This window comes from Zootoca vivipara, chromosome 5 (assembly GCF_963506605.1).
Source record: "Zootoca vivipara chromosome 5, rZooViv1.1, whole genome shotgun sequence".
Lineage (NCBI taxonomy): Eukaryota > Metazoa > Chordata > Lepidosauria > Squamata > Lacertidae > Zootoca > Zootoca vivipara.
The window spans coordinates 77,386,300-77,400,975 of NC_083280.1; the positions used below are offsets into that span (position 1 = coordinate 77,386,300).

A 14,676-nucleotide genomic window follows, 5' to 3' on the forward strand; every position below is an offset into this window, starting at 1 on the left:
TTCTATAACTGAGACCCAAACGGAGCTCAAAATCTCTGGAATCTCTCTGGAGGTCTATAGATCTGTATTGCTAAACCCCCAAAAGAGCTTCCATGTGGTCAAGAAGCCTCTGGCTGGCTGTAGCAGCTATTAGATAGTATTATTATTTATTTATGTGTTTTCTAATACCGCCCTATACCCGTAAATCTCAGGGTGGTTCACAATATAAAAAACACAGAATACACAATAAAAACAAAACCAAAGGCAACCCAATAGTCCTCCCATCCACAACACATTTAAAAGGGCATCGGATGTCAATCAGCCAAAGGTCTGGTTAATGAGAAACGTTTTCGCCTGGTGCCTAAAGGTGTATAATGAAGACACCAGGCGAGTCTCCCTAGGGAGAGCATTCCACAAGTGGGGAGCCAGTGCAGAAAAGGCCTGTTCTCCTGTTGCTACCCTCTGGACCTCTCCTGGAGGAGGCACACAATGATCTCAGGGTCTAGCTAGGTTCATTTGGGAAGAGGCGGTCCTTGAGGTATTGCGATCTTGTGCCATTTAAGGCTTTATAGGTCAAAAACAGCACTTTGAATTGAGCCCGGAAGCTACTGTAATAGTTAGCCAATGCAGTAGGGTGCTCCAGAGAAGCCAATTTCAGCCCTTTCTATGTCCACAGCCTTCCTGCTCTAGGTTCAGCACTGCAGGGCAAGCAAGTCTCAGCATCAACCTTGTTCCTAAATGGAACAAAGAACGTCATTCCCCTCTGGTGCTGCAAGAAAAAATCCCTGAGGTGCCAGCAGGTGAATAAGAGAGGGTTCGCAACAGCACAGTGGAGAGAAGGCTAAAAAAGGACTTGCCAGCAGTAGCACTTGTCAGCAGCTGCTACAGGCAGCCAGAGGCTTCTGGTCATGTAGAGCAGGAATAAGGAACCTGTGGCCATTCAGAGGTTGTTGGACTCCAGCTTCTATCCGGCCCTGCCAACATGGCCAATGATCAGGGATGATGGGAATTGTAGTCCAGCAATATATGAAGCCCCCCCCCTTATAAAGAGGCTCTTTTTAGATTCCTTGGGTGAGCATGGCTGAATTCACCTAAAGTCTGAACTTCCAGTTCACAAGATTTTTGCATACATAAAGAGTGAAGTATTACTTAAAGGAGGCCCTGTCTTGTGCGTGTTCTGGGGATGCAAAAATGCATATACCTGAACCACTTCCACATAGCCACCATTGTTTCCCAAGCGAGGCAGGGAGGTTTTAAGCTCTCCACCTAGCTTACTGCGCTCTGAGAGGCTCTCACAAAATCTCACAGGGCCATCCAAGTTCCCACGAGACAATCCCAGAGCCCTGTGAGCAAGGCAGAGAGCTTAAAAGCTCTCTCCGTGCCAGGCTCTCTACCTTGCATGCAATTAATTTGTGCCATTTCAACAAGCCAACTGTGCAAGGTTGCAATAGTGCAACTTAATTGCATGCAAGATGTGATCATACCGTTCTGCAGCAATAACATAGAATGTAGCCCTCACGGGGGAACGGGGGAAGGAAACCAGTTTGTGACGTGAGGGCTAATGCTTCTGTAGGGTGAAGCAGGCTGAATTTAGAAAGAGATTTGCTGGCAGATTTAGACAAATTGACAAATCCATCAACGGATCCCCCCTCCCAGCAACCAGAAGCTCTCAACAGCTTGCTGTATCACTGCTAAGTGCTTAGTGGTTACTTTCAAAGAAGCCGGAAGTGGTTCTTCACTTTGGAATCTGAGAGACTTTCCTTCTGTGCTATCCAAGGCACAATAATGTGTTCTTTTTCAACCAGTTTTTTTTTAAAAAATTAGACGAGCTCTAAAAACACAAAAATGCTATTATGCCCCCTAAGCTGTTACATTTTTAGGTTAATGTGCTTTTAGGGGAGGCTGACATGCTCTGAATTCGATTTCGGAGCTGTGTGGGTTCTGCACTCCATCTATTTTATATCCCTGATTAAAAACCCAACAAACCAGATCTTGCTAAAATAAAGCCAACTTGGGAATGCCCATGTTCGTACAACATGCGCATTTCTGCATGAGACAAGATAAATATTTTAGTTTTTCTATGAATTATTTTTGTGGCTCCTTGTTGTTTTTCAGAACTGGCCTTTCTTTCCAGCAAGGCCAAAATCTCTCAGGTGTCTCTCTATACTTCAGAATGATTAGCCTGAAATGATGGCATCATGTCGATTTATTGTTATTTTTAAGCCCCTGTCTCTTTTTCACACTCTGATGTGATGAAGAAGCAACAAAACTATTGAGATAGGAAAGAGTCTTGTTGATTTCTATGGGAGAAAATAAGTAGGTCGCAGTCAGTGAGGCGTTTGAGAGGAGGAAGAGCAAAACCTTCCCTTCCTTCTCCTGAGCCTCAAAATGGGTTTCAATAGGGGCAGGGGGTAGATTTTGTTCTTATTGTCCCTGAGCACAATAGCAAGGTGTCATTATGGTATACTGGCATCTGGCTGCCATTTGCTGCTGAAAATAATGCCAATATGGTTGATATCTGGCAACCAATGCCCCCCTTTGGTTTCAGATAGGACATGGGTAGATGGGTCATTAAAAGCCCGGGACACAAATTTTCACGGCCCTCTAGCAACTATGGTGGCTCATTTTCCAGAAGTATTGTACAGTGGTGCCTCACTTTACGAATGCCTCGCACAACGAAAAACTCGCTGGACGAAAGAGTTTTGCGTTGCAAGAGGCGTTCGTAAGACGACAAAATTTTCTATGACCACTGCTTCGTCTTACAAAGCGCGGCCATAGAAAGCAGCAAAGGAAGATCAGCTGTCAGCGCAGGCGCGGAAGTGGTTTAGTAACAACAACAACACACCATCAGTTCACATTATGGATGCTGTAAGCATCAGTATGTGCATCTGATGTAGAACATATAAATTGATACAAGCCCTCTAGGTGCCCAAATAGGTATCCACACAAAAATGATGTTTATATGAAATATGTTCCCTGTTTCTCCGAAAATAAGACGTAGCCATAAAATAAGCCATAGCAGGATTTTTAAGCATTCAAGGAATATAAGCCATACCCCGAAAATAAGACATAGTGATAGGCGCAGCAGCAATGCCAGCCATGGCAGGAGGAGGAAAAAATAAGACATCCCCTAAAAATAAGCCATAGTGTGTGTTTTTTAGGAAAAATAAATGTAAGACGGTGTCTTATTTTCGGAGAAACGTGGTAGCTCCGTGAGGTCCTCAAACCATTGACTTGGTGGGTGTTTTATCTTTCCAGGCAGAAAAGTTTAAGTCTCTTAGCAACCATAAGGGCTTGCAAAATCCTCTTTTGTTGTCCTTATGTGTTTATTAAGCACTTATATGATAGACAGTGCCAGGGACAGCATGTGTACAAATTATACAAGGGTGGAATGCAGTCCGTTTCCATACTTGAAACTACCCAAACCATATTAAGACACCTTTGTTTGGACTGTACCCTCCTCTTCTCTAGGCAGGTAACATTACTGCACAAGGCAGAGTCATAAATGAATTATTGCTGTAAAGTAGATAAGAACTACTGACCCCTTTGGAGGTAACATCACGGATATAGGGTGTAAGCAAGGAGGAAAGAACGCTGTGTGTTCATTGGACTTTTTTTTATTCTGTGCAGGGCATTTGTGCAGTAGGGAAGTCTACTTTTTAAAAAGAGGGGTGGGTGGGGAGAGAGGGAGCCTGAACGGGTGCAGTCTAGGAACAGGCCCACTTCCTGATTTTGCTGATTGTCTAAACAATTGATTGAGGAGGTAAAATGTTGAGCTTTTTTTAGCGGAGCCACAGTTGTTCAGCTTCTTTGGGGGGAGCCAATGATCTACCGTAGACGTCCAGTGATCTACCGGTAGATCATGATCTACCTGTTGGACATGCCTGGATTGAGGGAAAGTAACTAAACCCAAAGAGACTCTCTAAAAAAAACTTTCATGCTGGCCTGTTGCTGCAGGAATGGACTGACACAGAGGCGGATATCTCTAGCCTGAACTCCAGAGGTGCTAGCGGGCAAGTTTCGTACGAGATGGGTGAAGACACCACGGCAGAAATGAACAATGTCAAAGTCAAATCTAAACTGAAAAGCCACGATTCAGGGATTTTTGAAAAGGTAATGAAACGTCCTCTTCTCAGAGCAGACAGGTCTGCAGATCTCTGCCTCAGCTTGTATTATTCCATGTCAGTACATTTTTCTCTTTCTCTCTCCATCCTCTCCTCCCAAATGCATTCAGTAACCTGTATAAGAAAGCTGCTTTTAGGAGACTCAAATAGAGGAGAACTTAATAGTTTGTGCATTTCATTTGTGAGATATGCTTTCCCTTTAAAAAAAAACCAAGAGTGTTTCCCTACAGAAACCACAACAAGTCCACGCACATATTCTGGCTCTGGTTGTGACACCACTCTAATCTCCTTCCTCTTCTCACACCTATTGGCATGATCGCAATCTCCAACACCAGCCCACAAGCAGCTGTCACCTATTTCATCCTGTTAATTTGAAAAGATGCCTGGCAGTCAAGCGGCTCCCACCTCACTAATTATGATTTTCTCGTGTGCTCCTCCTTTTTGCCAGTTCTGCAGCACGGGAGATCCTGTGTCGCTAACATTTGAGGGAGGGGGTTGGCCGCAGCACAAAACAGCAAATGCCGTGTGCCCGGCAACTGTACGGAAATCATTATGTAAAGCACATGCCAAACATAAGCAGGGGAGAGCAGTGCTGACGAGAATGTGCTGTGGGGAGCAAGGAATCTTTCAAAAGCAGCTGAAAAAGAAATTGTGAGGCTCGTGGCAGATAGGATTGGGCAGAGCATTTTTTAAAAAGAAAACTCTGCTGCTTGTATCATAACTTACCCATCTTGATGCCGCATTTTCATACCTATCATTTGATGAACACTGGATAGCTTAGTTGGTTAGAGCGTGGTGCCGATAATGCCAAGGTTGCAGGTTCGATCCCCATATGGGACAGCAACGTTTTCCTGCATTGCAGGGGGTTGGACTAGATGATCCTCAGGGTCCCTCCCAACTCTTACTCTATGATTCTATGATTCTCTGAACACTTAGTGGAAGTCTTGACACTTCCCCACATCCGAGAGCACAAGATTTGTCACAAGACAGAAGAGCAGCACCCACCTTGAAGAACATTCCCCATAGTTCTCCTGCCCAGCATGTACCGCTGTATGTTCCTTCTAAAGGTGGAAACTGTTGGGATGGACCCAAGATAAGGGAAATTGTGTGCACTGTAATGTGTGAATGCTGATGATGATAGGTGGAGACGTTTTGGTTTACTGATCTGTCATAGCCATGCATAAACACATACTCTTTAATGTAGATCTGCCTGAAGCTGGTTTTTAACCAGGGCTACCGTTTCTGTCTTTGCCCTTCTTCTGTGCCTTTGACAGCAGCCTGGCATTCACATTTTCTAACAGGGGAACATTTCCCTATCACATTCCATTGCTTGGATGTGCACATTGCTGCCGGTCCTTTCCATTCTGCACATCAGATTGCTGCCAAAGTCACAGGGGAATTGGCAAATTTAGTTTGATGCCCCTCTCCTCCGAAAAATAAACATCCGGCATTGTGTTTCCAGCTCTCCACCATTTCCTGTCACTGTTGCCCTCAGAAGGGCATCTTTGGCAGAATATTTGTACCTTTCCCTCTCTCTCTCTCTTGCGTTTTGGTTTGTTTTTATATGGTGCCTTTTGTTATGGAAAATCCAAAATACTGTTTCGCTTCCCTGTGACCGCAGTCGTGTCCCATAAATAATGCGTTTCTATAAATAGTGGCTAGAAGGGAACAAAGCAACATTGTGTCCAGCCAATGTTGCTCCCCCCCCCCCAGCCTCACCCCATGCACAAAACACACACTTTATTCAGCTTGCAACCTTTCTTTCCTTGGGTGCCTTTGTTTGTGCAAGTGGTTCCTTTCCACGCTTGTCGCCCTTTCACCCCACTACAATTTCCCCTGCTTTCCCTCTCCTGCATTCACACCCCCAGAGCTGTTTGAGCTGAGCCCTGTGGCCCCAGGCTGTGCCTTTCTGGACCGGAGCTGTGCTCACCTGCTGCAGCTTCTATCTGCCTGCTGCTGTTTTGTGATTGGCTGCTGGAATGATCTCAGTCCTATCCTCCGACCTCATTCGCTCTCGGTCCTGCAAGATGGGGATGGGATGAGATGGTCCCTTAAACTGGGCATAACAGTATATTTGGGCATATATTATCGTGTGCAGCACAGCACTGGTGCAACGGGTGGCCCCAGTCCTCCTGGGATGGCAGAAAAAGAATACCTAATAATTGGTCACCCCTCATTCCTCATTTGGCCAGGTTCATAGTTGCACCGGGCAGAATACATTGCACAGTTATTAAGAGAGAGTGCAATCATAATTTACACACGGAATTATCCTTCTCACGCAGCACTTAGAGAAGGATAGGATCATGCTGTGACAACTCCATATCCAGGGGTAAGAACTGTCTCACTGCTACACGCTCTCTTTCCCTTTCTTTTGTAGACTTCAGTGGATGCAGATGACATTTCTATGGCAGAGGTGAATATCACAGGTTGCTGGTTTCTTTTCACAGTGTGAACATTTCATGCGATTCTTTCAGGGATGGGGATGTTGAGGGAAAGCAATGCAGCGATGCCATATATTAAACGCCTCCCACTTGACATGCTCAAATTTATTTATATTTCTGTCTGTCCGTCTAATCCCATGGTTCCCAACGCCCCACAGGGGGGGGGGGGCAATCTGATTTTTAAGGGGGGCAGTTTGGCAGCTTGTTTAGACCAAGTTAATTTCCTCCACATGAATAGGAGTTCACTTTTTTGAAAAATAAGAATTATATGTCACGGTGGGGGCGGGAATCAGGATTTTAGAGATGCTTAGGTGGGGCATGGCCAAAAAAAAAGGTTGGGAACCACTGGTCTAATCTATCACATTTCTATCTCGCTTTTCCTCCAAGGTGCTTCTAAGGTGGCACGCATGGTTCTCTTCCTCCCCATTTCCCCCCGCAATAGTCCTGTGAGGTAGGTTAGGTTAGGCCCAAGTGACTTTCATGGCTGAGCCAGGATTTGAGCCCTGGTCTCCCAAGTCCCTGTCCAACACTCTAACCACTACTCCACACGGGCTCTCTCGGTGAGAAACTAATAGATGCTAATCAGGGGAGGAGGGATGGGGCGGGTGATGTCTCCGGTCTCCCAGCAGCGGCGGGGCAAGCACGTCAACACGAATGCTTCTGCCAGCGCACTTGCACCAACACACCCTGCCTCAGCCCTCCCAGTAATCAGCAATGACCCTTGGGGTCCCTTCCCATGCTACAATTCCATGACCACACTGCCAGAAGGTCAGTGCGTAGCATTGCCTTTCCAACATTTCCCAATATTGCTAATAGTTTGCACCCTGGTTATAGCTCAAATATCTCACTGGTTCTTTTCTGGCCTGTAATATGGTAGTGGTAAAGGTAAAGGTAAAGGGACCCCTGACCATTAGGTCCAGTCGTGACCGACTCTGGGGTTGCGCGCTCATCTTGCATCATTGGCCGAGGGAGCCAGCGTATAGCCTCCAGGTTATGTGGCCAGCATGATAAAGCCGCTTCTGGCAAACCAGAGCAGCACATGGAGACGCCGTTTACCTTCCCACTGTAGCGGTTCCTATTTATCTATTTGCATTTTGACGTGCTTTCGAACTGCTAGGTTGGCAGGAGCTGGGACCAAGCAACGGGAGCTCACCCCCTTGCAGGGATTCGAACCGCCGACCTTCTGATCAGCAAGCCCTAGGCTCTGTGGTTTAACCACAGCGCCACCTGGGTCCCCTAGTTGTAGTGGTGCATATTGTTATATTTCACTGCTCGGTATTTGCCAGCTCGTTGTCAATCTTCTATATGCTGCATAGGGAGCATAGTTCAGTCACCACTGCATATTCCATGGTGAATAAGACAAAGAGAATCAAAAGTGCTTAGTTCCTTTTTAAAAAATTCAAACGTCTGCCCTCCTTTCTCTAGGACAGTATCTAAAGGTAAAGGGACCCCTGACCATTAGGTCCAGTCGTGTCCGACTCTGGGGTTGCGCGCTCATCTCGCATTATTGGCCGAGGGAGCCGGCGTATAGCTTCCAGGTCATGTGGCCAGCATGACAAAGCCGCTTCTGGCAAACCAGAGCAGCACATGGAAACGCCGTTTACCTTCCCGCTGTAGCGGTTCCTATTTATCTACTTGCATTTTGACGTGCTTTCGAACTGCTAGGTTGGCAGAAGCTGGGACCGAGCAACGGGAGCTCACCCCGTCACAGGGATTCGAACCGCCGAGCTTCTGATCAGCAAGCCCTAGGCTCAGTGGTTTAACCACAGCGCCATCTAGGTCTGGGTAAATCTGTTCATTGCAGTTTCTTGCTTCTCCAATCTTAAATTCAATTTGCCTGGTTTCTGCATCAGTCTGCGATTATTATTATTTTAAAAGTCTGCCCCTCTCTCCCAATGTACACCTTTTATATGCCATTTCCCCCAATAGACACATTTTTGCAAGCCATTTCTCCTAATATAATGGGGTTTTGAACAGTACTTTCACACGTTTCTGTGTCCTCTTCCCCTTAATATATGCTTTGTCTTGGACAGAATTATTGGTTAGAGTGCTGCATCACAAAACGGAGAAAAATATGGATTCCAGTGCATTTTAGTTCACACGTTGGTTCGGAAGCGCAAATTTCTCCTCCATCTTTAGCAGTCACTTCCTCCCTTCATTAGCTCAAACCTCTTCCCGCATTCATCTACTGCTACTTAGCAGGTGATCGGTTTTCACTCTGCATAGCTGGGATGGGTGAGTTGCTATTTGGAAGGGTGCAAGCCTGGGCCATCCACTATTTCACAGCCTCCATTCTCGCCCTGTAAAAATCAATCCGCAGTCCTTAGTACATGTACATGCAATGAAAGTTGCAACTTTAATGCACCCTTAAATATTAAGTGGCGCTTCTGAGCAAACATGCATGAGACAGAGGTGAGAGAATACACTTTACTATGCTTACTTTTGAGTAAACATGCATTGGGGACAGGCCAGTGAATTAATGCACGTGTAAAGTGAACAGGTGCTAAAGGCTCCTGCACCTTTGAGAGTTGTGTAGAAGAGGGAAATTCAACAGATGCAGCTTACACAACAAGTGGCACTTGTGGAAATGCCCTCTTCTACACAATTCTTTGTGGGGCAGTGACCCTGCTTTCTTTTGCAACAGGCCACTCTATCCATGCCCCTGATTCAAAAATGACTCTTTGGGTTAACCAGTTCAAGACTGATGTGGAAACATGACTGGGGACGTTTTGCACAATTATCTATATTCTTTCTTTAGGACTTAGCCTTTGGAAACTACATCTTTGGAGACAGCCTGGTAAGTTGCCATCCACTTTTCAATAAGCTGTGGGAAATGTGGACAATGTGGCCTCCCCATAGTGTTGGGCTGATGGTGAAGCCAGACTTACAGGTATGTAGTCTTGGCGTGATTCTGAATCCAGCTTTCTTGCTGGAGACCCGGGTACCCTCTGGCTAGAAGCACTTTTTGCCAGCTGTAAGTGGTGCGACAGCTGCAGGTGTTCCTGGACCAGGAGAGCTTGACCACAGTAGTGTCATTGAAATACTGCTCAATATTATCCAGAGTAGATTCCAATGTAGAGTTAGCAGAGTAAAAACGTAAACATGTAGCAGGATTCCCCAAAAACAGACCAGAGGCAATTAATATTGCTGCTATCCTTCCCATCAAGGAGAGATTCATTCTATTCCAAATTTCCAAATCTTTCTTAATCTCATTCCGAACTTTCTCATAATTGTCTTTATATAAATTTAAATTTTTATTAGTAAGCCAAATTCCTCAATATTTGACTTTTTTGTGAATTTCTATGAAAACTGACAAGTAGTTCATGCACACTGGTGACTTCAAGGCTGAATTACTGCAATGCCTCTTTGCACAGCTTCTCTTTGTGCTCAATCTAGAATCTGCACTTAGGGCAGAATGCTGCAGCACAACTGCTGATGGGAGTGAAACCCTACTACAAATTACATCTCTGCTCAGAGATCTGCACCCATTGCCAATTTGCTCCTGGGCCAAGTTCACGATGTTACCATTAGTATATAAAACAGCTTGAGACCGGGTTGCTTGCAGGCTCGCCTTACACCCATGTGCTTCAATCAGCGCGACTGGCACCGTTACAAGTGCTACCTAATGCTCGTTCCACAGTGGCAAGACTGCCCACACATCATAGATGATGTCATACATGGGGCTTGGCTTGGCTGAAATGGGCTTGCGGGTCAAATGGGGAGGTTGGCCAGGTCTAATTAGGCATGTGGTCTGGAGGTTGCCAACCCCTGTTGTAAATCTGTAGAATGAATCTCAGAAGGGGTCTCTACATGCAGCAGAACGAGGTGTCAAGAGCCCTGAGGTGTTAGAATAGACTGTACCACTTCAGACTGCAAGGTGTGTGCGCTTGTGTGTGTCACTTTTTAATGCTTGACTGAAAAAGGAAACCTTCCTTGCAAGTAAGGAAGAAGCATAGTTACTAGAACCATTCTAGACTCTAGAACTATTCTCCCTGGTGAGCTCATTTTCTTCCGGCAGGCAGGAGAATCTGGAAAATTGTATCTCCTACTTGCAGTCCAAAGTGGTGGACTGTGGGCAAATAGAGGCGCAACGGGGCTGCTATGTTTTTAACAGCTGCAAAAAAGGAGGGTTTTTCAGCAGGTGTTGTGTGCATTGTATCTACCTTGTTTCTTTGATTGTGGGGATGGACAAACACTGAACTCCTCTCTTGACATGCACATGGTTTTGACTTGGCAAAGGTGGATTCTCCCAATGCATCTGGCAAATATACATTGCTTCCCCCCTCCCCTCTCCTCCCCTCCCCCCACATAGGCTGTCGCCAACTCAGGCACGGTGTGTTTACATCTTCTTTTTCGTACTTGCTTAAGACAGGTGACGATCAGTACACTTTTGGCGTGAGAGCAGAAGATTCTTGCTACCCGTCATCTGCAGCCCAGATACCCAGCATTGTGGTAACCTACAGCCACGTCCAACGAATGGAGCTGCCTTTTCAACCCAACTCTGACCCTTCATGCTCCAGGAACAGTGGCTATAGCTGGGAGAGGAACTCCAGCAGCCGGCTAGAGTGGCTGTGCCAGGATAGTGCCTTAGGCCCTACGCCAGAGACACACATGTGTCAGCTTAGTGTAGAAAACCTCCCAAAACATCACTGAAGCAGGAAGAGGGGGCAGAAGAATGAAAATCGCCGGCTTTCCTATAAAGAGTCAAAAACAGCTCCACAATAGTTAATCTGCTTTACATGTTGATTGAGTTCTCCACAATGTTTGTGCTAATACGTTGAGCATTTAAAACAAACAGAGGTAGTAGCCCGTTTTATCCTGAGAACAGGCTCACACATGAATCTTGTATGGACAGTCTACGCCCAGCCATCCACAGATCGCAACTGTCAGGCAGGGAATCCCTGATAATGTCCAGCTGGAGAGGCAGCAGGCAGGGAATCGGCTGACATGCCCAGCCTTTTTTGACCAGTGGGGGGAATGTTGAGAAAGTCTTGCATGTGCCAGTCGCAAAATGGCTGCCGTGGTGTGGCGTAACACAAAATGGCCACCACATCTGAAAGAGGCAGGGCCAAAGATGGCTTGGGAACCCTCCCTGCATCAGCTCCCCTATCAATGGGAACCGGGGAGCACCTACATCAGCCACAACTGCACTTGCTCACTCTTGGTTTGAATGGAAGGGAGGTTTGGTTGCCAAGTCCTGCCATCCAATGAAAAATGAGCATGTGTGCAACGCAGAAGCCAAAGCAGTGCCAATATAAACTGAACAGAAACAGCAAGCTGTCCCTCATGCGTTGTTGATTTTTTGAGGGGATATTTAGGGAGACCTTTCACAAGTATTGTAGAAAATCCTGGTGGGCACATGCACTGGTGGCCCCTAGCCTGGTGGCTCAAAGGAATATATAGCCTAGTGGCTTCTTCTTGCAAGAAACAGATGCTCGGATTAAGGGTTTGTGATAGGCTCTCCAGAACAGGGGACAGCTGTAGCTCCATAGTGGGTGAGCACATGGTTTGTTGCAGAAGGCCCCAACACTGAGCCAGATTGACCGAACCATCTGACTTGGTATAAGGCAGCTTCCTATGTCCTCAGTTGCCTGATTCCTGGGACCAGGAGGGTTCTCATCTGTGGTGTTAGTCTCCTCCTGCCTTGAAGTACCTCCAGTTTCCTTCTTCACGCAGCAGCCCTGCTGGTGTCAAGAGAAGAGGACTGGCACCTGATGTTGCAAAGTTCCTGGTTTGAGCTGTACAGCTCAAGGTATGTGACTCAAGGCCTGCGTGGATAGTGTCAAGGCATAGCTTAGTCACTAGGTGGCGCCGGGCTTGTGTGTGTAGCCAAGTGGCGTCAGGAGGTTCCTGCTGCTGTTCTGTTCTTGTTTAGAGAAACAATAAAGTTATCGTTTAGCTCCTTGACTAGTGTGTCCACTCAGCCTTCCATGAAGAGGCCTATGTGCATATCAATCCCATCGTGCAGCCAGTCCATACCATTTTGGGCGGATGATATCTCATCCATCTCATCCATAGGGCTTTCAGGCATAGCTAAATTGTCTTTTTTGTCACAGGTTCTGCTGAAGGATACATATTCCCGCACCTCAGCTCTTGTAGATCATGTGTAAATGGGTTCTAGAACCCTTTGGGGAGGGAAAAAGTGATGCCTGCCATTTTACTGTATGGTGATTTATAAATGTATAAATAAGGTGCTTCTGTCAAGATCAAGGCATGGGGACTGTGCACATGTCTCATGGAAAACGTAACATCTTCACTGTGCTTAATCCACATGGGACAAGTGTCACAGGAAGACCGTTTGGAAGAAGAGCCTCTACACCCGTCACCAAGGTGCACTTAATGGATGATGTGGAGGTACCACCCGTGCCAACATGGGATGCATGCCCAGGCATTCAGCTGAACATGCAGATGCTCAAAAGTGTGGATGGAGGGGTGGGGCGTGCATGAAAGCCATGCCTCCAATGTCCTCATGCATGTTGCTCCCCGCCCCCTGCTCCTCCGCATTCCTGAATGTCTCCACATCAAGCAGGGGGCTCACATAATTGATCAGGGATCCTGCTATTTCAGGGTCCCCAGTGGCACCAAGTAGGAGCCCTCTGCAGAACTTTCCCACTCAGCACAGGGATGATGCCTGGGACTGAACATGCAGGGTGCCACACTCACAAGACCTGCTTCCATGCATGCCCCCTGCCCCAGATATGAAGTTTGTATCTTCAGGCAAATCTGGGAAACATACTTAATGTCCATATATTGCAAAAATGGGGACAGAGAAGGTCTCTCTGTGCAATAACCGTAATGTGTATTCTAGGCTTCTATCAACAAGATGTCAGGACTTGCGCCTGCACTGGGCCCTGAACTTGGCACCTTTTCAAATAAATAAGCAAATGAATTTATTGCCGCCCTTGACGAGCAAGTACCAGAGCAGGTTACAATTTAAAATTCAACATTGAAAACAGTTAAGTCACAGGAATAGGGTTGAGAATGACAACCTGCCCTCTCCTGAGAATGGCAGGAAGACATTCAACCTGTGTAACCAACACCCAGAACAAGGAAATACCTCGACATTAATAGGCAAGAGGAGATCACGTGGTACATTTTGCCCCATATAGAAGCGACTTGAGTCAAGCTTGCCCTCCAGTGGATTTTACTTCTCTCTCTCACCCTTCCTTTTCTTTCTTTCTTTCTTTCTTTCTTTCTTTCTTTCTTTCTTTCTTTCTTTCTTTCTTTCTTTCTTTCTTTCTTTCTTTCTTTTCCTCATTCTCTTCACACACAGCCCCCAACCTGAACTTCACGCAACCTATATCTGATGCAAAATAGTATCATAACAGAAAACACAGTGTAGGTTATATTGGCAATTGGAACGAATTGTCTCTGGGAACAAATAATGTAACGGCGATGTACTTTGCAGTATTTTATGATTTTCAGTATCTCGATGTACTTTTTCTTTTTAAACAATAAAAAAATTGTATATATAAATATCCACAAGCTGCCCATATGTTGCCAGATATCTAGGCTGCTTGATTTCTGATGTTATTACTCCCCATTATTGCTTTGAGGTAGAAAACAAGATTATGAGGTCAACGAGGAAAAGAAGGGAATACACAGCTCAGAAACCAGGGTGGCTTCTTGGAAGCCAAATAAAAAGATGAAAGAGATTGATTATAATTCTTCCCTTCATCTGTCTGGGCAGGATATTGACTTAAGGCAAGGGTCTGATAGATAATGAACTGATTGAACAGACAGTCTAATAACAAAATATTAGATGTCATTCTGCCAAACCAGGCTTCCAATTTAATCCCACCAATTCACAATGCCAATCCAGAGAACTGGATCTTCACCACCATATACTCCCAGACCTCCCAATCTGCCCCATTAGGGCCTCTATTAGACACATACCATGGGTTCTTCTCTTTCCCAGGGCTGATAGGGGAGATTAGGAAGGCCATCTTGAGTATAATCTAGAAGTTGGCTTGTTTATTGCAGCACCAATAACATGTTTGGGGTTCACACCACAGTCAAGGGTTTGTTGCCAGGTCTGCTAATGAGCCAGTGCACAAATTCTCATGAACTTGGGATCTTCGCCGGCAACAATTGGGTGCACACAGACAGAAACATATTAGCTTTGATTCTTT

The 14,676-nt window shown here is 45.9% G+C and overlaps 1 protein-coding gene across 2 annotated transcripts in view; it reads left to right on the plus strand.

Annotated features, from left to right (window-relative positions):
* OPN4 (opsin 4) overlaps window positions 1–14,630 on the plus strand; it is a 60,353-nt gene extending 45,723 nt beyond the window's left edge. For both annotated transcript variants that reach the window (XM_035137850.2, XM_035137849.2), the window contains 4 exons: window positions 3,937–4,092; window positions 6,481–6,516; window positions 9,303–9,341; window positions 10,913–14,630. In XM_035137850.2, coding sequence (XP_034993741.2) covers window positions 3,937–4,092; window positions 6,481–6,516; window positions 9,303–9,341; window positions 10,913–11,197 — 516 coding nt within the window. In that variant the 3' untranslated portion in view covers window positions 11,198–14,630. The remainder of the gene's footprint in view (window positions 1–3,936; window positions 4,093–6,480; window positions 6,517–9,302; window positions 9,342–10,912) is intronic.
* Window positions 14,631–14,676: the final 46 nt, after the last annotated feature.